Source organism: Osmerus eperlanus, chromosome 15 (assembly GCF_963692335.1).
Source record: "Osmerus eperlanus chromosome 15, fOsmEpe2.1, whole genome shotgun sequence".
NCBI lineage: Eukaryota > Metazoa > Chordata > Actinopteri > Osmeriformes > Osmeridae > Osmerus > Osmerus eperlanus.
In genome coordinates, this window is record NC_085032.1 from 9,484,870 (window position 1) to 9,508,429 (window position 23,560).

At 47.8% G+C, this 23,560-nt stretch overlaps 1 protein-coding gene across 1 annotated transcript in view; it reads left to right on the forward strand.

Moving 5' to 3' along the window:
- Positions 1–22,251, forward strand: part of drosha (drosha ribonuclease III) — a 64,090-nt gene extending 41,839 nt beyond the window's left edge. Inside the window, exons 25-32 of the mRNA XM_062480351.1 lie at positions 3,899–4,056; positions 10,410–10,515; positions 11,889–12,030; positions 13,184–13,266; positions 14,382–14,485; positions 15,883–15,975; positions 17,262–17,308; positions 21,734–22,251. Of these exons, the coding sequence (XP_062336335.1) occupies positions 3,899–4,056; positions 10,410–10,515; positions 11,889–12,030; positions 13,184–13,266; positions 14,382–14,485; positions 15,883–15,975; positions 17,262–17,308; positions 21,734–21,873 (873 nt within the window). The 3' untranslated portion in view covers positions 21,874–22,251. The remainder of the gene's footprint in view (positions 1–3,898; positions 4,057–10,409; positions 10,516–11,888; positions 12,031–13,183; positions 13,267–14,381; positions 14,486–15,882; positions 15,976–17,261; positions 17,309–21,733) is intronic.
- Positions 22,252–23,560: the final 1,309 nt, after the last annotated feature.

Here is a 23,560-nt window from a genome sequence, read left to right on the forward strand (position 1 = left end):
GTGTGTGTGTGTGTGTACGCCTGCCGTCTTTTCAACTTGTCCCCCTGATGCCTGCGCGTGTGTGGCACGTCTGACGGAAGTGTTCGCACATGTACATCTTTTGCATATACATGTTTGACTCCAAATCCCTTTGAGAGCTTGTGTGTGTGTGTGTGTGTGCACGCCTGCGTGTGTTTCTGTCTTAGATGAAGAAAGCTGTTTCAACACACTCAAGCTTTCCAGTGAGCCACTTTCAATCAGTTTTCCATCAAACGCCACACACTCAAATGAGCATAATTCAAATGTGATAGTACACATCCTGCTCCTCCTGTGCGTCACCCTGTGGTCGGAACAGGTTAGATGGCCATTCAAGGTATGAAATTAGGACGGCAGATTCAGGATCAGCTATAACATTTCAAACGACGCAGCCCAGCTGGACCCTGTCCTGGAACAGCAGTCCTACTATGACACGTGGAGGCCAGACTCGCATCCAGGGGCCAGTTACATAAACTTAGTTTAAGACTAGTCTTGGCCTTAGACTGTCTTGAATTGTCAGGTTAGACTGGTCTAATTAAGCCTGTCTGTTGCCTACATAGTAAGACTGACTTAATTTGAGGTAGAAAAGTTAGCCACCTCTCCCCAATCCTTGCGGTTAGTTGCTATGCCAACGATCTGTTAGTACGTCATTATCTTAGCATAAGTTATTAGAAAATGAATTAAGTTTGTTAATTTAACTGCAGAAAGTTTTACCTGGGGTCTGCTTTTTCCACTAAAATGTAATTTTATTAAAAAGTGAGTAGATGACAACAACTCACTTAATCAACGCTAGCCATCTGCGTTGGAGTTGATTAATGGAACTACCATTGGGGTTAAATTAAGAAGCTTATAAACACATACACTATTTGTTAATAAGACCACTTGTTCACAATTGTATTCCTCCTACATATCCAGGTTTGCAGAAGGTTAAATGTATCAATCTTTAGACGTTAAGTGTCGCTGTTTTGTCCGGCATCTTTTCTTTTTCGCGAAGGGTCTTATTTTACCCATAATGCAAAGCGCAACAGGCTATCTTGGTCAGTCTTGCGTTAGTTGCTCATAGTGAAGCTTTATGCAACAGGGAAATTGAAGTGTCTATGGCAAGTCGGACTTAATGTTGCATTTAAGTCTATTTTTATGCAACTGGCCCTAGGTCTATAAATGTTCCACCAATGTAAGATCATACCCAACCCCTCAGACCACCGGGCGTTCTCCTGGCGCTCTGAGAATCCCCCTCCGTGCGGCAGCTGGGCAGGAGGTTGGGAACTCACAACGGTGTGGGCGGGGACCGCCATCGCTCGGAAGGCTCATTAGAGGGTGCAGCCCCGAGGTCTGGGCGCCCCGCTGTGGCCCCGGCGTGGTCGCCCGCGGGCGGCCTCGTCTCCGGCTCGTCCTGCGAGCCTACGGAGCCTGTGCAGACAGCTGCTCTCTGGTCGGATGGATGAAGATAGTAACAGGGCCTCAGTGACCTCCTGTTGTGGGATTGTGTCCCCCACCCAACTGTCTTTCAGCACAGATTACTCTTTCTGGATGATTAAAGTAGCCTATGGGTAGAGAACCAGCATCACATCCAGGGGCTCTGCTTCAAGGCTTTTTTCCTGACTAAGGAGAGAGGGGTGATACCAATGTTGTTGATGTCAATTTGCTTCCCTGCTTTGACAGTTGGTTCATAATACTACCAAGTAACAAGTGAGGAACAGTTCTTGATTGAATTTGATACAATCGTGTAGCCAAGAACAGAGGGTTGCAAAATGGTAAAGGCTCACAGTCCTAAACAAGCCCTATGCCGAGCTAACGAGGCCCCTGGTCTGGCTAATAACCAGTAATTGCTTTTCCCTGCCAGCGCAGTATGTTTAGTAGTCACGTGTGTTCATCTGGTGTGCATGTGTTTGCGTCACCGTCGATGTTGTGGGTTCTGCACATAAACCTATTATTAAATAGACCAAGCATCAAAGCTGTTTTAAGATGGCGTCCCGTTAGTTTCTATGGGAGTCAGATGGCTGAGTGGTTAGGGAATCGGGCTAGTAATCAGAAGGTTGCTAGTTTGTTTCCCGGCTATGCCAACCAAATGACGTTGTGTCCTTGGGCAAGGCACTTCACCCTACTTGCCTCAGGGGAATGTCCCTGTACTTACTGTAAGTCGCTCTGGATAAGAGTGTCTGCTCAATGACTAAATGTAAATGTTTGGAAAGCTCTATGTGGCACATAGAAGCTTGCAAAACCGAGTTATGGTCAGCGCCATGTTGAACCGGCCCATCCGCTCTTGCTTAGTAGAGTGTGCTTCTCACTGTGCCACTGAGCAGTTTCCATAGAAATGAAGAAATCATCTTTAAAGAAATGTGACGGTTGGTCTACTTAATATTTGGTCTATGGGCACCCACATCTGTAGCCTCACACTTCCTCTTTCATCTCCTACTGCCTGTGGTTGGTGGAGCCGGCTGGCATTGGCGGGGGGCTTATGTCTTTCTGTCGCTCAACACCGTTACAGCCCCCGTCTGTTGCCATCGCCACGGAGCCAGGAAAGGGAAGTTTGGTCAAATGTGTCTTGGTCAACATGCTTTTAAAAATCTGGTTCCTGTCTCTTGGCTATCGTTCCCATCTATCCAAACCAGTGTGGTTTCTCGGTTCTGATCCGAACATAAACTCCTTAGTGAATAATTTATTTTTTGCTTTGGAAGCATTGGTATCGGTGATATCGCCATCCCTGCCAAGCATCCTTTTGACAGGCACCTCAGTCGGACCGTAGGGTCAGAACGCTTCTTCCTTCAAATGCCAGGCTGAGGAGGTTTCATGCCAACGCCCGCGAACGGCCTCTTCCTCAGTAACACCGTCCACAGTGACGCCTGGCATTTCAACGCTTCCTCGCTAATTAAGGAGGCTGAAGAATTAACTGTTTCTTTGAGCGAAGTGAGTTGGAACCATGACATTACCAGAGCGCTTCCAATTAAAGTGCAGCGTTTAAAAAAGACTTTGGTCATGTGATTCCACAGTGTGTGGTAGGTTGAGCCAAGGGTTTTACGTGAGAACTGTGAAGTCCTTATTCTGGAATATTAACAGCTTTGCTCCGAACTTTGAGATTAGGTCTAGCTCACAATTTATCTGTGTGTACTCCAAGTGTAAATTGTTGCGGTGAAGCTGTTTGGAGCTTCAAGGTTCTCCACGTGCCTGTACAGCATTTGTATATATTTACAGTAAAATGATTCATGCTAACAGTGTTGCATTGGTTGTGGTTTCTCTTTATTTATTTTTTCTACAGAAACTCTACTTAAAATGATTTTGCCCAGTGTTAGGCTGACTTGTTTGCCAGAGAAGATGTCTTGGTCAAACTTAGTGTAGCAGAGACCAATTAGATGCTGTCTCCACTCAAATTAATTCACCCATATGGAAACTCCAGATTTAACGTGCGTCCACGCACACACACACACACTCACAAACATGTACTCATTTTTTATGTTTTTCTTTTTCCTAATAAGGATGTAAGCTGTAAAACACCTTCCCTTTCGGAGATGTCTTGTTCGTCTAATGGACCACCAAAGCCACAGAACTAGCCCTGAACCTTGATCCACAACCCGACTTGCGAGTGCCTTAACATTTCAATTAAGCTCTTGCGGGATCCATCTGGGTTGGTTCATGTTTACACTCCGGTTCTCCGACTGTCACCAATGTTGATAATTAACCAGGGAATCACAGATGTTGGTGTGGGTTTATTTCGTCAGTGACGTGACAGGAAAGGTGTCAACAGGAAATGATGATGGGCAGCAGCACTGTTTACACCCATTGCCATGACAACTGCATGCACAGGCTACACTCCTTTTGTATACAAGTCCAAGTACCGGTAACACATTTCCCTCAAAACCTTGTGTGTGTGTGTGTGTGTGCTCAGGTCCAGGAGCCCCAGACTGACAGACAGCTAATCGAGACATCTCCGGTGCTTCAGAAGCTGACAGACTTCGAGGAGGCCATTGGAGTGCTCTTCACACACGTGCGACTGCTGGCCAGGGCCTTCACCCTGAGGACTGTAGGCTTCAACCACTTGACCTTGTGAGTACTCCTGGAACATCCACGCACGTGTGTCTGTGGTGTGTGCATGCGCGTCATCCAAAACACTCCACGTTTCCGCGCGAGTCGTCTCGGCCCGCTCTACGGGACGTCGTCCTCCCGGTGAGTTCTGCTCTCCTGCACTGGACCTCATCCATCTTCCCCCGTCCATATTTCTTCAGCCCCTTGGATGAGACATTTATATGAGTGTCTTGGGCATGCATGGCCAGATAAGTCTGGTGATTCTCTGCCTGGAGATTGATAGGTTCTTTAACACATTGCTGGCCCCGTGCCTAATCCTGGGGCTTTTTCTGCCCCCTGACCGCCCCACGGGACGCAAAAGCCCCTTTATCTGCTGCCCGCCTCGGGTTGTGAGGTCCATGGCCCGCTGCCCCCTGGGAAATTGAGTTTGAAAATGCTGTTGATTATACTTACTGGCTTTAGTCCGAGACCTCGGCTATAAATTCTACCCCTCGCTTGTTCGCTCTCGTTCTCTCGTTCTCTCGTTCTCTCTCTCGTTCTCTCTCACACACACACACACACACACACACACTCTGTTGGGTCTCTCTCTTACACTCTGTTGCTCCGTCTCTCGCACTCTCATTCTCTTGACGCTCTCTCTGTTACTCTTTCTTTCTCTGTGGATTAATTGTGCTGTTTATTCCTCGAGGCACGTTCCCTTTCATTTAAACTGTGCACATGCCTTTGTTCATAGTTATATCTCTGATTGTTTGCGTTCCATTGACTTGGAAGCTTCAAGGTGTGTTGCCTACCAACGCGCAGTGGTGTTTCTGTGTCCTCACGTTTTTGCAGTGTAGGTTATCATGGGCCTTAGACACCCGGGTCCAGTAGGAACTGACCAATGGACTCCTTTTCCATCAAACACTTCATCATAAGCGTTTGTATCTCGACAGGGTAACCACATCTCCATGAAATTGAATATCAATCAAACGGCGGATGTTTCATTTAATTGATAATGCCATCAACTCCCTGTGAACAGTGTGAATACAGCATTTCAACAACTACTACAGTAAAACGTGAGACATTAAGTATCAATGATGTACCTGGTCTGCATTTGTAAAGAATACAACCTTTTTGCTACTTGATTATTATGTTGCTCATTCTCGTTGGGTCACTATGCTTTAGGCCCCTCCTGGTGTGTAGGCACTTCCTGGTGTGTAGGCACTTCCTAGTGTGTAGGCACTTCCTGGTGTGTAGGCACTTCCTGGTGTGTAGGGTTGAGAAGATCCAGTGAAAGCTGAAAAAGCTTGCTGAGGCTTCACAACACAATAGTGAGCATGACAGTTGTGCCAAATTAGCCTTGACAGCTCACCTACAATATTTAACTGACAGTCTGTATTCAGTAATTGCCTTTAGATTTACCACAAAGACTGCTTGTGTGCGCGTTTTAATCCATCACCTCAATGCCAGAGCCTCTCCCACTCATGGCCAGTGCAGTTGAGGGGAGTTTTAGCTTGTCAAGGTTAGCTTCCTCGACTTGCTTTTTCACCCAGCACACAAATGTAGGCTTAGTTAAGTGTCTTGCATTGCATTAAAGATCAATCTCTTTACAAGATTTTTTTTAAATATATATATAATAAATACATAATGTCTCTATGTATATATATAAAGCTTTTCTAAACTGGAATTTAATGAAGGTTTTTAAGGCCGCCATGGCCTCACAGCTCAGTCAGAATTGCAGTCAGAAGTCAGAATTGTGTGCCTTTATGCCTACATTAAATGAGTATGAATAGAATTTTGATATAGATTGATTACATATTGCAAATCACTCAAGGTTGTATATTTACCTTGCTTCTAATGTCTGCTGGCTAACCAAAACTGGGCCCGGTCACAATATATTCATGGGCCTTGTTATTCTTACCATATTGTTTGGATTAGCCTGATGGAATGCAATGCATAATAAATGTGAATACTGTAGCTTTAGCCAACTAGGAATTATGCGATCAAACTAGCAATGCATGCACTGTGACGTCATCGCCACGTGTCTGAGCTCCTCCCTTCTATTATTGGTCGTGTTTATTACCAGTCCTGCGACACCCAGAGATATCGGATTGATATTATTTTACTGTCAAACCTTTAGATTTATTGGTTGATATCAGGATGTGAAGTATATTTAATCAAATATGACAGTGCTCCTCAAAACCATAACCTGCCCTGCCTTTTAAGATGCAAGAGCATGTCGAAATATGTAGCCAGGCAAACAGTCTGAATCTGATAACCCGGGCATTTGACGTGGAGTGTTGTTTGTTTAATTTAAACACAAAACTACAGCTAGGATACAAATTATTGGTCAACATCATGTTCAAGCCAACTTGGAATCACATTGTCCTCTGCAATTCAGTTTCAGCACAGTCAACGTGACGCATAAATGACTGGGAGCTGTCTGACACATAATACATCAGTTTCACTTGCCTGCCGGAGAGATACCTTAAGAAGCTTAATGTCGAGCCAAGCTTGTGGAGAAAACGGATATAGATGGATGACATCAGAGGTACTTGGCTGAAACCAAGATGAATGAATGACTGAATGGTGAGGTCACCCAGCAGGCCGGCACACCGCTAGGGGTCTCTGGCTCCGGAAACAGGTAGACTGGATATAGCACCAGAGCCCAACCGTATTACACTCACACACAATGCGTGCGCGCACACACACACACACACACACACTACCGAGAACCGTCTTCTTCTCGAAACAGAACTCCCAGAGAGCAGAACTCAAGGGGGAGACCTTTTATAGGATGAATGGAGTCGTCGTCTTGGAAGGCCCAGTCCTTATCGCTTGCTTCAGGGGCTTTTAAAGGTATTTGAGATCAAAGTCAGTCTGAATAACGACTCCAGGCTACACACTTTACTCCAATTTCACCGGGTTTTGACTGCAGCGTTGTGCCTTCTCTGTCCAATTGAAGGAGGGTTCATCTCTCCGGGCCTTTCACATGGAAAGTGCTTTATGTGTTTTGACCTGTGTGCCCTCTCTCCCTTCGATCTCTCTCGCACGCACTCAACGTCTCTATCTTCTTTGCATGCTTCCGATCTCTTTCTCCTCTCGTGCCACACAAACACAAAAGACACACAGACGAAAAGAAACCGTTCCCATATTGCGTTCAATAGTATGTTGTGTTAAGCACAGCTGAGTAATGTTTGACGATCATCCAGACATGAGCTGTTGGCTTGAGCAGTTTGGAAAGGCTGGCCAGTTGTCTGGAGGCAGAATGGTACTTCAGAACCGATGAATAGTGTCGCCCATTTATTGAGCAGCACCTAGAATAATGAAATACGCGAAGAAATAGCTCAAATGGATTCGGGTTTGGCGCAGTGTCTTGATGTAGATGTTGAACCCTTGGAGGTGCAGCCAGGGCTGCCTTGAAGAGCACCATACTAGTCTTCTAAAGATTCTACTGTATGTCAGCGTGCTTCAGTGAGAGACCTTCATTGGTTCATCAAGAACGCACGCGTGTTAAAGTGAAACATTACATACTCCCGTACTTTCACACTCTCAACACTCAACCACATGACCCCAGTGTATTGTGGTATAGGTTTCTCATCATGACAAGCCCTGTGATCATTCAGTATTAATGTGTGGACAGTACAGCATATACCTTCCCAAGCCTGCCTAATTATGCATATTGTAAGAGAGAATGAGAAGGGAGGGAGGGAGGAAAGGGAGGGAAGGAGGGGAGGGGAGGATGGGAGAAGAGGAGGGAGAGAGAGAGGAGGGGAGAGGAGGATGGGAGGGAGGGGAGGAGAGGAGAGGAGGATGGGAGAGGGAGAGGGAGGAGGAGGGAGGGGAGAGGGATGGGATGGAGGGAGGAGGGGAGAAGAGGAGGGGAGAAGAGGAGGGGAGGAGGGGAGAAGAGGAGGGGAGGGAGGGGAGGAGAGGAGGATGGGAGAGGAGGATGGGAGGCGAGGAGGGAGGGAGGGGAGAGGAGGATGGGAGGGTGGAGGGGAGAGGAGGATGGGAGGGGAGGATGGAGGGAGGATGGGAGGAGGCGGAGAGGAGGGGAGGATGGGAGGGGAGGATGGGAGGGAGGAGGGGAGGGGAGGAGGGGATGGGAGGGGAGGATGGAAGGGGAGGATGGGAGAGGAGGATGGGAGAGGAGGAAGGGAGGGGAGGAGGGAGGGGAGGATGGGAGGGGAGGGAGGAGGGGAGGGGAGGATGGGAGGAGGGGAGGGAGGATGGAGAGGAGGATGGGAGGGAGGAGGGGAGGGGAGGGAGGAGGGGAGGGGAGGAGGATGGGAGGGGAGAGGAGGATGGGAGGGAGGATGGGAGGGGAGAGGAGGATGGGAGGGAGGAGGGGAGGAGAGGAGGGGAGGGGAGGATGGGAGGGAGGAGGGGAGGGAGGAGGATGGGAGAGGAGGGAGGGGAGATGGAGAGGATGGGGGAGGAGGATGGGAGGGGAGGGAGGGGAGGATGGAGAGGATGGGAGGATGGAGAGGGGAGGATGGGGGATGGAGAGGGGAGGATGGGAGAGGGGGAGGAGGGAGGATGGGAGAGGAGGATGGGAGGGGAGAGGGGGAGGATGGGAGGGGAGGAGGATGGGAGAGGAGGGAGGGAGGAGGATGGGAGGGGAGGGGAGGATGGGGAGGAGGATGGGAGAGGGGGAGGAGGGGAGGATGGAGGGGAGAGGGGGAGGAGGGGAGGAGGATTTGGAGGGGAGGATGGGAGAGGGGGAGGAGGGGAGGATGGGAGAGGAGGATGGGAGGGAGAGGGGGAGGATGGGAGGGGAGAGGGGGAGGATGGGAGGGAGGAGGAGGAGGGGAGGGGACTTTTCATACACAATACATAAAAAGCACCAGTGAACATTAAAGGCCCTAGTGCCTGAGAAGGAGGACTATAAACTCTGACCTTTGTTTGATGTCAACCCCTGCCTTTACTGTTCCCCTGCCACCTGGTCAGGACTCACTTGCAGTCGTTCAGGATCTGCATGTCAGTGTGCGCACACACATTCACACACACACCCGACCGCTGCCTGTGCTCTGCTGGTCCTGGCAGAGCACCAAGCCTACATCTGCAACAGTAATCTATAATTCTGTTTAATTAAAGAGTACTGTAGACACAACCACATGCTATTTCTAACGTCTTGCAGCCCCTGTCCAGCACACTGGCTGCTGTTGGGCACAGCACTCACTGTACTGCATACTGTACAATACCCTCAGTCTGGGGTGAAAGGATTAAGAACATGGATAACTGTACTTCAACGTCATTCAACCCGAGAGATTGTCCTTTGTTGTATCTCTGTGTCAGAGATATAGGGTGTGTGTTTGTGTAGTTGCAATCACGTCTGTAAATATTACGGGCCCTATCCTCAAAATGCCAATGTCATTGATCCAACGCTGGTGTTTCATTACATTTTAATTTAGTATTTTCACTGCGGTGTTATGCAGACCGCCAAGGTAATGGCCTCTAGCTTCTTACGTCTGTCTGCCTCCACGTCTGTCTGCCTCTCAGCTTGCCTGTCCGGTTGAGGGCCTGTGCATCAGGGCTGTACCTGAACTCGTGTGTGTGTGTGTGTGTGTGTGTGTGTGTGTGTGTGTGTGTGTGTGTGTGTGTGTGTGTGTGTGTGTGTGTGTGTGTGTGTGTGTGTGGTGTGTGTGTGTGTGTGTGTGTGTGTGTGTGAGAGAAAGAGAGAGGGTGGTGAGAGAGGAACTAAAAGCCTTCACAGATTAATATGTGAGTCTAATGCTGCTCACGCCCTGAGGCTGCATACCTGAATAACCTCATGCCCGCTCTCCCTCTCTCTCCCTCTCTCTCCCTCTCTCTCTCTCTCTTCTCCCTCTCTCTCCCTCTCTCTCCCTCTCTCTCCCTCTCTCTCTCTCTCTCTCTCTCTCTCCCTCACTCTCTCTCTCTCTCTCTCTCTCTCTCTCTCTCCTCTCTCTCTCTCTCTCTCTCTCTCTCCCTCTCTCTCCCTCTCTCTCTCTGCTCCCCCCTTCCTCCCCATGATGCTTGTCCTCCATCTCTCTCAATTCTTTATCATTCTTGGCCTGTCTTCCTCGGCCCGTCCGTCTCACCCCCATTTCCTTATTCCTCACCCCACTCTCCCTCTTGTTTATTCCTCTGTGTTGTTCCATTTGCCCCCCGGCCCCCTCTTCAACCTGCTCCTTCTTCTTTTCTACCATTTTACTGTATTTTCCACCGCACCTCTTTCTTCTCTCTCAACCCCTTTTCACCCTGTTGCCCCCCCCACACCCCCACGCACACAAACACACACACACCTATCCATAACCCCACCCCCCACTCGCTTAAACCACATTCTCTATTTACTCTACCCTTTGCTGCTTTTTCTCCGTCCTTATCTCTCCGTCTCCCCCTCTACCACCCTCCTACTTTGTCTTCTCCAGGGGCCACAACCAGAGGATGGAGTTCCTGGGAGACTCCATCATGCAGCTGGTGGCCACAGAGTACCTGTTCATCCACTTCCCGGACCACCACGAGGGTCACCTGACGGTAAGGGGGGGCGTGGCCGGTCCGGTTTGGTTCTACCGTACAGTGTCTCCACGGTAGCGCGCGGCTCATCCCCCGTTCCTCACGGCCTCGTGGGTCTCTGAAGGACGCCCCTTTGAATACGGTGGGAGACCGTATCGGCCCGCTTCGGCGTCATTATCTCTCCTTTCCCCTCTTTCGCGTCCGCCTGAGTCCTTCCTTTAGTTCTGCCGCGCTCTCTGTCCTGCCTGATCGTTCTCTCATTCACACCCCCTTCCTAGGGTTTTTACCAGACATCTCTCTTCATTATCTAGACCGTCGCAAGCAGTGAGTTATGGTCAATCTTCAATTACCGCCCATGTCTTTTGTACATACTCTCCCTTCATCTTTCTTCAGCTCCTCTCTCCTCTCTCTCCATTATTATTGTGTTGGAGGGGCCTGAGAGAGAAAGGTGGATGCTGTCGTGACAGGAAACTGCCTTCACCTAATGACAGGCGCTTCACTCTTATCTGTGAAGATGTGTGTGTGTGTGTGTGTGTGTGTGTGTGTGTGTGTGAGACTGAGAGAGAGACAGTGATTCTGAGTGGACGAGAGAGAGAACACGCACGTTGTGTTTAATGTGTGCAAGTGGAACTCCAGAGAAGAGATGGCCTACAGTGCACCACCAGGGCTGTACTGGAAGTGATGCGGCAAAACCTTTTCAGTTCCGTAAAAAAAAAAAAAAAAAAAGAAGTTTTGTTTTATTTATTCCTTCCTTTCGTTAGGCTTTTTATTCTATTCCATCATCCACTTTCCTGACCGGCAGTATGACTGGTTTAACTACAGGAGGACAGTTGAAGCAATGTGCTGTTAGCTATGTATTCGTTGGAGTGTGACATCACAGTATGAAAGGCTCCAGCGAAGCGTCACTAAAGCATTGAGAGCTCTGCGTATGCTGCAGCAGCCCAGAGGAGACACAACCCAAATGGAGCTCAAATTGAAAAGTGCTCATTCAACACGTGTGTGTGTGTGTGTGTTTCCCAACGAGAGCATTTGTGTATGAGTGTGTGTCTACATGTGTATGTGTAGTTGCCGGGATGTTGTGTGTGTCTCAAGACCAAGCCAAGACATCTGTTAGAATTCCATCTCTGTTTCTCTTTCCCTCTGATCTCCCAGCTATATTTACCATATTTGTGGTTTTCTTTTAGATGGGGAAATGTACTCAACTCGCTCCAACACAGTTTTTATCTGCTCAGCTTTGAATACAAATGTAAAATTCAAGAGCTCAATCCACCTGAGACCTCAGGTCTCTGTCTCCCATGCTTTGTAGTTTGGTGTGTGTGTTTTGGCTGGGCATGCACTTTTACCTCTTGTTTGTGGATTTTGTCATGTATTTATTTGCGTGTGTTTGCGAGTAGCTTCTGCGGAGCTCGCTGGTGAACAACCGCACCCAGGCTAAGGTGGCGGAGGAACTGGGCATGCAGGACTTCGCCATCACCAACGACAAGACCAAGCGTCCCCTCGCCCTGCGCACCAAGACCCTCGCTGACCTGCTGGAGTGTACGTGTCTCTCTCTCTCGCTCTTTTGATTTCCCCACTTTTCCATGTTGCCAAAACAACACTACAAACACCTGTGTGTATGCATGTAGATTGCTCCAGGAATTTCACCAGCAAAGGTTCTTTATACTGGCTTGTCATTGAATTGTTCGCCAGGATTTGCAGAGGTCATCCAAGTCACTTTGTCTTCCAATTCACTTAACCCTCCAATTCAGTTTGCCATGAGACCTGAAGAAATAGACAAATATAAACAATATTACCGTGTTTATTATTTGGGGGAATAGTTTTGTCTTTAATGTTGGTAATATTTACATGTTAGGAAATGATGTTTTCTCTCCACATCCTAAATGTGTTGGGGATGGTCTTTCTCAGACCAGAGGTTGAGTCTGTACACCGAATATAAATACAGAATTTGGACACAGTCTTAAAAACCAAAAAAAAAACATATCAGGTAATTAACTCATATTTTAGTTAATTCGAACTCAAGTCTATATGGAGGATGACTATTTGCCCCTCATGGCCTTCAAGTCCTCACTCATCAGAACAGCCAGAGCGAGGGTTCAAGCTGGTTCAAGCTGGTTCAAGTAGAAAGCATCGTGACAACATCCAGCTGTGCTTCAAAGACCAGGCCACAAAAGGATCTCACACACAAGCACGCGCACACACGCAAACACAAGCATGGAATCAAATAGAAAAAGCAAAGCCAAAAATGTGCATACGTACGTTTTTAGATGGCGTTCCTGACAATGCAAACAGAAGCTTGCTTACTCTGAGGTGCTTTTGGTGCTCCGTGTCTGTTTGTTCACATGGTGGGAAATGATGTTTGTCACCTCCACTAACACTCAACTAACACTCTCACTGCCATCACTTACCATATCACTCTCACGCCTTTTCTCTTGCTTTTGTTCTTTCTCGCTGTCTCTCTCTCTCTCGCTCTCGCTCTCGCTCTCTCTCTCTCGCTCTTTCTCCCTAGCCCCTCCTTTATTCCAAAACTTTATTTTGACCATTCAAAAGTCAAGGAAAAAAAGAGAAATGAAACCTTTGTGTTATTATATACCTTTGAGGAAAAGGAAACATCCTTTCATGTGGTTTCACCTCTGCTCCTTTTTTTGTTGTTGTAACTCCTGTCTCTCCTTTCCCTCCCTTTCTCGTGTAGCTTTCATCGCGGCCCTGTACATTGATAAGGACTTGGAGTATGTGCATACCTTCATGAATGTCTGCTTCTTCCCTCGTCTGAAGGTGAGTGCTAGTTCGTGCCCAAGGCCACACAACCCTCCCCCGCCTCACTTTGATCAATGAGCACTTAGAACGAGAGAGAAAGAGAAATGCAGATGGGGAGTAAAAAGCTAAAGCGCTAATGGCGCTAGCATTGACGCAGGCGTGAGGTGGGTGCTTGACTTTGGTCTTTAAATGACGGTCCATCCTTTTTTCTTTGCCAGCCTTTGATAGGAAACTGCTAGCCGCTTGTTAGCCGCATTGCTATCGATCCCCTCGTTTTGAGAAGTGTGTGTGTGTGTCTTGGGTTAAGGTAGTGTGTTAAGGATGGCGGTGAGGGGAAGAAGGAGTCTTTTTCCACCGGTAAAACAGTCACAGAGTTTATTATGTTTGAAGAAAAAAACAAACCCAAAAAAACACGGGGGGCGGGGGAGGGGACGATCACTTGTTTATTTTATTTAAATGTTTTTCCTGTGGTGTGTAATTATGTATTAGTGTGCATGTACGTGCAGACTCAGGTGTGTGTGTGTGTGTGTGGTTGTATATAGCCTGTGTGCTGGTTTGGAAACCAGCAAATCGTTTCACTGCTAAAGGCAGAAGAGAAGGCTGTGGATGCCCCGCTGAGAGGTAGAGGGGAAAGGACAGGGGGGGGGGGGGGGGGAGAAAGAGAGAGATGTAGAAATGAAGAGTAAAGGGGGGAAGGTGAGTAGAGGGAGGTAGGAGGTCGGAAGCAGAGCCAGATCCACTCTTGGTACAAAATTAATAGGAACAGACAGTTCTAGATTCGAAGTCTTCCATTTTACAACAAGGCTGCTTTTCTGTTAATGGAAGTGCTTTTAGAAGTCCCCTTGGATAAGAGAAATGTATCGGGGCCCATCCACCTGGGACCCTCCCCCTGCCTCTCTCTACAGCCAGGCCGGATACACACGCTTTTGTCTTAAGTAGTCCGTGATTTGTACCGTCTCCCTAGGCTGAGATGGAGACTGCGAACGCAAGTAAGAGCGAGGGGTGTGTGTAGGAGAAGGGGAGCCAGAGAGTGGAGCAGACGAGCGAGAGAGTGTGGAAGAGATGGGGGGGGGATTTTGTAACTGTGGAACTACTGCTATATTTTTGTGTATTTATTTTCTGTGTGTGAGCAGGAGTTTATTCTGAACCAGGACTGGAACGACCCCAAGTCCCAGCTTCAGCAGTGCTGCCTGACTCTGCGTACTGAGGGAAAGGAGCCTGACATCCCCCTTTACAAGTGAGTCCTTCTGAGACACACACACCCTATGCATACAGAAACATGCTGTACATACAGAAACATGCTGTACACACACACACAGTTCACTCTAGGTTCTGTCCTCTGACAAACCCTCACTCCACACTGTACAAATGATGGAATGTCTAACACTACAATCTAAGAGTGTTTTGATTTTCAACGCAAATACTATTTTACTATTTTACTTTTATATGTATGGACCTCACTGCACATGTCAAACCCCTTCACCTTCCAACCACCCACATTACCTGAGGGCATGGTGGGATAGCAGGGGATGGGGGCGGGGGGGAAACAGAGCAGACCACATGACACTCACACATACATACACACTCTTTCTCATGCTTGTACACTATGCCACTTAAAGTTGACGGCTCCCCTAATGTCTCCCTGCGTTTCTTGTTTCACCTCCTTTTTTCTCATATATGTTTGGGGAGCGACGCTCTCATTCCAAGTGACGTTTTTTCGTCTTGTTCTTCTTCCCCTGTCGAGATTTGATGCCGTCTTGCCTTGTCGAAGAGTTTGTGTTTGTTCTGCACATGCCATGTACTTGTTCATTTGTAAGTGAGAAAGAGAATTGAATAATTAATAAAGTGCCATAAGTGACCACATTGCATTAAAAATGAATAGGTCTCCTGAAATAAGTAAATTGTCTGTGAATAATTTAGGGGACTCAAGCCTGTGTGTGTGTGGGGGGTGTTTATGCAAATGTTAACATTTCAAACAAAACTTGTTTTGTTTGCAGACTTGTATTCCCCTTTCCCTGCTGAAATGGAGCCCAATTGATAGACGAACACATTCTTAAATGTTTAATATGAAATAACTTATCTTGTGTCGTCTTGCTGTTGTGTTGTTACATTTTTTCACTCTGTGAGCCGTTTGTCCCTGCCTTTCTTCTTCTCCTTGCACTTGTTGATTCTTTTGTATTGTAGCCACGCTGCAACTCTCCAAAGCTTGAAAGGATATCCTGTAGAACATTGTCATTCTCCAATATGAAGCCTTTTCTCCTCAACTCATCACGTGTGGCACGACACGCATCTCCACCTCAGAGGATGATTGCTGGGGCCTCTTTCTGTTGCTCATCGGGCCCTCCAAAAGCTTGTGTGTACTGTGGAGGCACGGTTGCCAATCAAAAGACCCATTCTCCTCCTCAGCAAGCCTCCAGAGACAAATTATATTTGCTCCAAATGAAAACTTTTTTTCCTGGTTCCTTTTTTCTCTACAAATGTATTTCCTTCTGAAGGACAATGTCACGGAGCGTCCTTGAGCATTCTCATGTGTGTTATTAGATTTATCTACCAACAGCCTCTGTCCTCCTTTTCTTTTTCTTCTCTCTCTTGCCTTGTAACCCCTTTTTTCTTCTGCCGTGTGTTTTGTCACAGGACCCTTCAAACCGTGGGGCCGTCGCACGCCAGGACCTACACGGTAGCCGTCTACTTCAAAGGGGAGAGGATTGGCTGCGGCAAGGGTCCAAGGTGGGTAACTGTCGGGCTGGCTATCTAGGGACTGCAGACAGGGACCTGGTGCATCCCTCTGCCCCGCTCCACACCCCAAAACTCTGCTGTCTGCTAATGGGCTGTAGAATAATGGCTGTGTTTTATTGATGGTGTTTATTATAGCAATTAAGGTCTCCTCTCTTGGTGGCCACTATTGGGAGAGGCATTATGCAGAATGAAAATGAATCGATTCATTATCGAATTGACATAAAGCGGTATTATGGAAACATCACTCGGGATGGGCGACAGGAGGGGAGGGATGAGAGATAGAGTGAAGTGTTCCTCTCAGCTCCTCACATCTTCTCTCAGCTCCTCTTCTCTTCTCCCCTCTCCTCTTCTCTCTTCTTCTCTCCTCCCCTCTCCTCTCAGCTCCTCACATCTTCTCTCCTCTCAGCTCCTCTTCTCTCTTCTCTCCTCCCCTCTCCTCTTCTTCTCTCCTCCCCTCTCCTCTTCTTCTCTCCTCCCCTCTACTCTCCTCCCCTCTCCACTCAGCTCCTCTTCTCTCTTCTTCTCCCCTCTCCTCTCGGGCTCCTCTCCCTCCCTCTCCTCTGCCGTCCTCTCTGCCCATCTCCCAAGGGGCAAGGTTTTAGTTCTCCTTGGTTCTACCTCAGATGGGATTCAGCACTGAGTGACGAGGGTTAGGTTCTTTTTTTGAAAAGTGTACGGGGGGGGCAAGGAAGGCCAGCGCCCCCCTCACCACCCGCCCCCAACCCTTGACTCAGCTCGGCTGAGGAGAAGCCAAACATAAACCCATCAAACGTCTTTCAAACACACCGTACACCACAGACCCCTTTTTGTACTTAAAAGAGCGCTCGCCATCCCTAAGCTGGCGATAAGTTTGTCCCCGTCCATAGAATCTCTGGCTGCTTGCTGTTGTGATATTTACTAGTCTTAAGCCTCTCTCTTACACACACAAACACTCGAACCGCTCATCTGTGATCACAATGCATAATGTATGCAGAGGTAGACCGGTGGATAGCATGCGTAAACAGGATCCATGCAGAGCAGCCCAGAGGCTTACCTTGGCGAGACTGATGCACCCAGTTACCTGGGATTGGGGTGGAGAGAGAGGGAGGGAGTCAGAAAATGGTGCGGTTGAGGGCTTTTTCAGAGAACACTTTCCTCTAATCCTCTGTCTTTTTAAGAACCCGTTTATTTTTTTATCGCGCCACTAGAATAAAAAAAAATAGAAAAGCTTTTGAATGTGCTAAAGAGCCTTTCTCTTCTCTCTTTTGACCTCTTTTTTCTCTCTTTCCCTCCAACAGCATCCAACAGGCGGAAATGGGGGCGGCAATGGACGCGCTTGAGAAATGTAAGTAGAAAAGTGTTTTTTTTTTGGGCATCTGTTTATTTCATCTTTGTTCAGTTTCTTGCTGGGATTGTTAGTAGCATGCTTCAGCGCCTGATACCAGCACCATGTCGGGTATATGAAAAACAACTGGCAGAGCTATGCCCTGTTGGCCCTTATGTCCAGACCAACAGGTCTGTTTGAAGCACGTACTCCAGAGCACAGACCTGTGTGTGTGGGCGCGCGCTTGGGTCTGCGTGGGATGTCCTCCAACCCACGCATGAACCCCGAAGCCTCGATGCCAGATGTCTCCTAACCCACCAATGGCAACAGGCTAGGAAGGTGTCCGATCCACAGTTTTCAGTTTGTTGTGTTTTGTGTTTGGAGCTAAAGGCGGTAAGTACGGGTCTCGGTCCACGAGGGCTCTTGTGTGGACGACGCCACGGCAGGCGAGAGGGACGGCTGGTCGTGTCCGACGCCGCTCTGCGCCACTCCTCGGCCGTGTTTACCATGGTCCCGCAGCACTCACAAGGGGAAAAAACGGACACGGTTTCATAGGCGCGCATTAGCAGTGCCAAGCTTTCTGCCGTGTAAAATGATCATTCCGGTCCTCTCAGGATGGGACCCGCGCCTAATCCCTCCTGGCGTTCACACCGCGACGCCTCTTAGGATGCCATGCATATGCATGTGCACGCGTTAAACATTAGTTGTAGGACATTTACAGGAAGGTGTGTGTGTGTGAGACCTTCGCTCGCCTACCCGACCCAGAAATTAATCATACAATTTGAACTTTTTTCCGCATAATTAGACGGCGCCAGGTACAAATGTTTTTGCCACAACAGGCCCACAAAAGTAAGGAAGGGCAGAGGGGTCAGAGCTTTGATTTGGTTGGGGTTCTAAACGAGGCCCTGCCTCTGTGTGATTGATACTGCATGCGCCCCAAACCCTCGCTTTAGTTTTCTGTAAACCACCCTACTTCCCTCCCTCACACTCCTCCGATCTCTCTCTTACTCCATCTTTTCCTCCCTCGCTTTCTCTCTCTCTCCTCCCCCCCCCCCACCTATCCTTTCTTCACTCCATCCTCCCTCCCCAGTGTATACCTCTGTCATTGTGATTGATAGATGCTCATTGCTAGTAAATGAACATTTCTCCCCCTCATAAATTGCTGTTTCGTGTGACTAGATTAGCGATGCCTTTTAAAAGGTCAGTTCGTTCCAAATCATCTCACATCAGCAAGTCTCTGGCTCTCTCTTCCTTCCTCCTCCCCTCCCTCCGGCACGATGCCTCGCTCAGCCCTCCCTGACTTTTGAAGTAAATAAAACTGTCCAAAGAACTGCATGCCTCACTAAAACCAAACGTTTACCCAAAGTCACCCGTAGTTCTGCTCGAGGCGGCCTACCACTGCTGAGTTCCCCCCCCTCTCATCTTCTCTCCCCCACACACACACACACACACACACACACACACACATGCCTCACAACAAGCTTTCCTCCCTCCCCTTCCTCTCCTCTGCCGTATGAGGTATCTACGTTCACCCCCACCAGGATGAGTCAGGGTTTGCAGGATGAGTCAGGGTTATGCATTGTCTGCTCTCTTTTGGCCAGAGTTTGCCTCCTGGGTTCCTGTGTTACAGCCATCTCTGAGCACACCATGTTCTGTAGGATATGTAGACATGGTCTTATGACACCAAGTTTAACCCCTCGCATACACAAGACCCTTCTGACGACTCATTTCGCCTCTCCGTTCGCCCTAAAACAATGGGACCCGTCAAGGACGTGCATTGCGCGTTTTGATCAGTGCATTATGGTCGTGATCACACACGCACACACATTATTATTCCATCTCTTCTCACGTCTTCCTCCTGATGCCTACAAGCTGGCAAACATGGCTGTGTCCACCAGATCCAAAATAGCTCCACTTTAAGGATTTTTTTTCTATGATTCATTTAAGTCCCTCTTGGGTGGTCAATGCGGTCCGCTGAAAGGAACGGAACTTTGTGTGAAGTGGGGGGGGGGGGGATTCTGGTGCACCACTTTGTGCCTGACAGGAGCAGAGAGGCAGCATATAAGACAGGAGACGGGGAGGAGAGGCAGAGTTGTGTTCACTCAGACAGCTCGGGGCTCATTAAAAGAAACTGGCGGGGCCCCCAGTGTTTGGTGTCTGGCCACCTGTAGCAGATCGGCTGGTGGCTCGACTGACTTTAATTTCATCACTCAATGTCATCACACGCACTCACCCCCCTTCCTGTCCTCCACTCCCCTCCGCCACCACCCCTCTCGTTTTGACAGTCAAGTTTGGAATGAAATGTTCACCAAAGCCTTGACGAGAGGCCGAACATACACATACGTTCCCGGCCCCCACTACCCCTCCCATACCCTGTAAGGTTGAGCAACGAGACAACCATTTTATAGGCGGAGATACTTTTTTCCAGTTCGCTCACTTCTTCCTCTCTCTCACTCGTTTCTCTCTTGCACACCCATAATATTTTTCTAGGTCTGCAGCATCCCTTTTCCTCTTCTCCCTCTCTTTCTCTCTTTCAATCCCCCCCCCCCCCCCAGCCATTTGTTTTCCAAACAATGCACCGTCTCCCGAACAAGGCGAAGATTGCTTTATATCTGGCTTGCAGCTGGAAAGAGACTGGATCTCTCTCCTCAGCTGTCTCTAAACCCCCCTCCTTAATCTCTGGATAAAAGCCTCAGAGTGGATAGAGGCAAAGTACAGTACAGTAGGGGGGGATATCCGCCCAATCGGATGCTTTGTTTACTCTGTGGTGCAGCTCAGCGAGGGGGGAGAGGGAGCTGTGACTCCCCCTCGTCAACGAAGGTACGTAGACATATAGTGTCGGCTTGTTGTCTAGCAGGCTCTGTGTATGGAACAAATGAGGTTGAGGTATGTCTGCCGCAGAACCGTGGAACAGCAGGAATTCTGGGCTTAGGGCCGCGGCTGGTGCGCTGCCGAGGACACAGCAGAGCGTACTCACGGTCACGTCTTTACACGCGCCTGATCCCTCAGCACCTCCGTGTAGTGGGCCCGCCGCTGCCAAGGCCCCCTGGCTAAGTAGCCCTTCTCGGAAAGGAATCTCAAGGCCCTCACCCACCACTCACTCCCGTTCTTGAAAGGAATTAGCGCATTGTTGATAAAAAAACCTCAAGACGGGCTAAGCCAGTGACCCCATGCTACTAGAATCAGTATGTTCTGTGTTTCTTTCAAGTAGATTTTTTTTTTCTTCATCCTTTTTCTTTTCTTCCCCCGCCAAAAGGGCCAGACGGTGGACAATTCTCAATATGTCTTTGCAATGCCCAACACACAGACCTTTCTGTTCTCACACTCTGCCCAAATGTATGCTGGGAATAAATGAAAAGGCTGGTGCATTCCTGAACGGCCTTTATTCTACCGCATGCAAATGCTCTCGATGCTGCATGTTAAACAGTGCAAATGCACCCCTCGTCGCAGCACCCCATTTCCACCCTCACTAGTATTTATCCTTAAGTCATTCCGTCCCAGGGAAAATGCCGGTGATTTCCATATTTTAACTGGAATATGTAGTTTTCTCGTCAAATGGCTTATCAAGCACTGCTAAGCTGTTGAGGACCAATTTACCTGTCTTCTGTCAATGGCTGTTTTTTGGCAATATGAGGGACTGCATGTAGGCAGCACTCAATGGGAATCAAACCCTGGTTACCCAACGGTTTGGCAACAGACATGGTGTTCTCATAGTTTCACCTTGTTCCAAACCCACAAGGATGCTGGTTCCCAGTTTTTCGACAAAGGAACTGTAAATACTCTTGGTCCCCTGCTCTGAAGCCCATTGTCAAGTCAGTTGGAAGACACTGGCAGTTAATAGTCCTGTTTGTCTTGAGCCTGAGCTAAAACAGGGCATCACAGAGCCTTGACATTGAGTACTTTTTCATTTGCTAAGCGGTTAATCTATACAATCACATTCATTTAGTGACTTTAATAATATGACACCAAGGAGCCAGGCCTATCAAGCATGATGCTTTCAAATTGAGACGTACAAGCAACATCTTCTTAGATTTCACTGGACATTTATATATATATATTTCCCCGTCTTGTTACACATCTAATTTAGATATGTTCCCTTCTAATTATGTTATCAGATCTTATTACCATCGCAACCGAGACCTAGTGAGGCCTGTCTAATAATCTTTTGTTATTTGACTGTTGTAATGAAAACAGTGGCAGAGGGAGTGAATGGGGGGCGACATCGCCTGCACATGGCTCATGTTTAGCCTGAGTGACATCCTGCGAATGTACACGCGTTAGGAAAAAAGCGAGCGTTTTTTTCCTTGATCAGATACTGACCATGTCTCTTTATCTCTTCCACTCCCTCTTTCTCTCTTTATCGCCTCCTCGGTCCGCTTCTCTCCCTTGGTCCGCTTATATCTCTATCTCTCTCTCTGTCTCTCTCGGTCTGCCTCTCTCCACCAGATAACTTCCCGCAGATGGCTCATCAGAAGCGCTTCATCGAGCGTAAATACCGACAGGAGCTGAAGGAGATGAGGCGCGAGCGCGAGCGGCAGGAGAAGGAGAGCGACTCTGATGTGGCCACTGCTGACTACAGGAAGTGACAGGGCTCCCATTCAGCCTCGGAAATCCCATCGGTCGGTTGCACCATCTTGGTCCATCTTCAGATCGATGGTGTGGTCCAACCCGAGATTCAAACGTAAGACCGTTGGGTAGGAAGATACGGAGGGCTGCTTCAGGAAACACATAGGCATTCACATTTAGGGAATTTGCTTTTACGTGTAGGTCTTAATCAGTAAGAACTTGGATAACGCCAGCAGAATAACTTTTTTAACCATCTCTAGAATGCCGCCACACACCGTGGTTAGCGTTAGTGACAACAGAGCTACGGGGTGTTTTAAATGTTTTTGTAATTGTACTTCAAGTATACTGATGATGAATCTAATAATAATAATAAAGGCATCTGAAACTTTGACAACCCATGTATAGTCATGTAGTTTGTTCTGGTGCCTGCTATTTGCACCGATGCGGCCTACCTACGTTTTATAGGCTACATATAGCAAAATGGCAGCTGGGATGAGGGAAGGCCCTCACATAATTTAATTACATTATATCTGTAAAATGCCACCATCTGCCTCACATCTGCCACTAGTCGCGGAACAATAAAAAACAAAACAAAAAAATCCACACTTTTGCCCCCCCCCTCAATGTGATTTGCAGAATAGATCTTAATTATAGATTGCTGCTAATTAATTAAAAATACAGTTGCAACCAAATCCAGCTTGTTGACCAACCACTGTTCTGCCCTGAATATAAGTTGTGCGTCACACTCATAGACCTGGGCCAAATGTTATCACGCATTGCAGTTGCCAAACTGAATGAAATGTTTCAAAGTATTTGAAATTTACAAATCAGTACTGGGTCACCTTGAAAGCTCAATATGTCAGTATTACATGTGTTCCATTCATTGTATCTCTAACTGTAGCTTTTATGCTTCATGCTAAGTTGTTACAATGAGAATGAACTCTCAACAATCTTCGAAACATATTATTCTTATTTTTTTCCCACACCACACACACCATAATACAATCCACACACATCCACAAAATACAGAATAAAGTCAACACCCATACACACAATACAGAGCAAAGAGTCATGATTTTAAAGATATTTAATCGTGTTGAGTCATATAAATATTCAGTACAAAATATCACGTTGTACAAAGCAGATTGATGGACGGCCATTAGTTCAGGGCCCCTTAAACTACGTCACATGACCTCTCGTTATTGTTCTACATTGACAAAACTGGACTGTTGACTTCACATTGTCACCAACATATTACAAGAGGTCGAGCCTTTGCGGCTAACCGTTTCTACATTGACACCCACAGACCTAGCATAGCTTTAAAAAGAGGACATCAGTATAGCCGTGTATGGCAGGCTGCCTTGACTACAACCCCCCACCCCACCCCTTCCTTTATGCAGAGAGTGGTCTGTTACGACATGTAGCGACATGACTGTTTTGTTTTGTCCTTAGCGTAGCGTGGTGGAACCGCTGGAAGGCAAAAACAGACTGCACAAGAAGCAGGAGTAAGGATGTGAAATGACATTATGCTGACACCCTGTATTAACGTACACAAAACTGAGGGAGGAGAACAAAAAATAACTGCATTAAATGCGATCTGCTGTCATACTGTCAGGAGCAGCAGTTTAGACCGTATACCTCGCGGGCTGAAGAACAGTTGGTGTGAAGCGTTTGTGCACTACGGTAAATGCTTATTGAAGCAACATT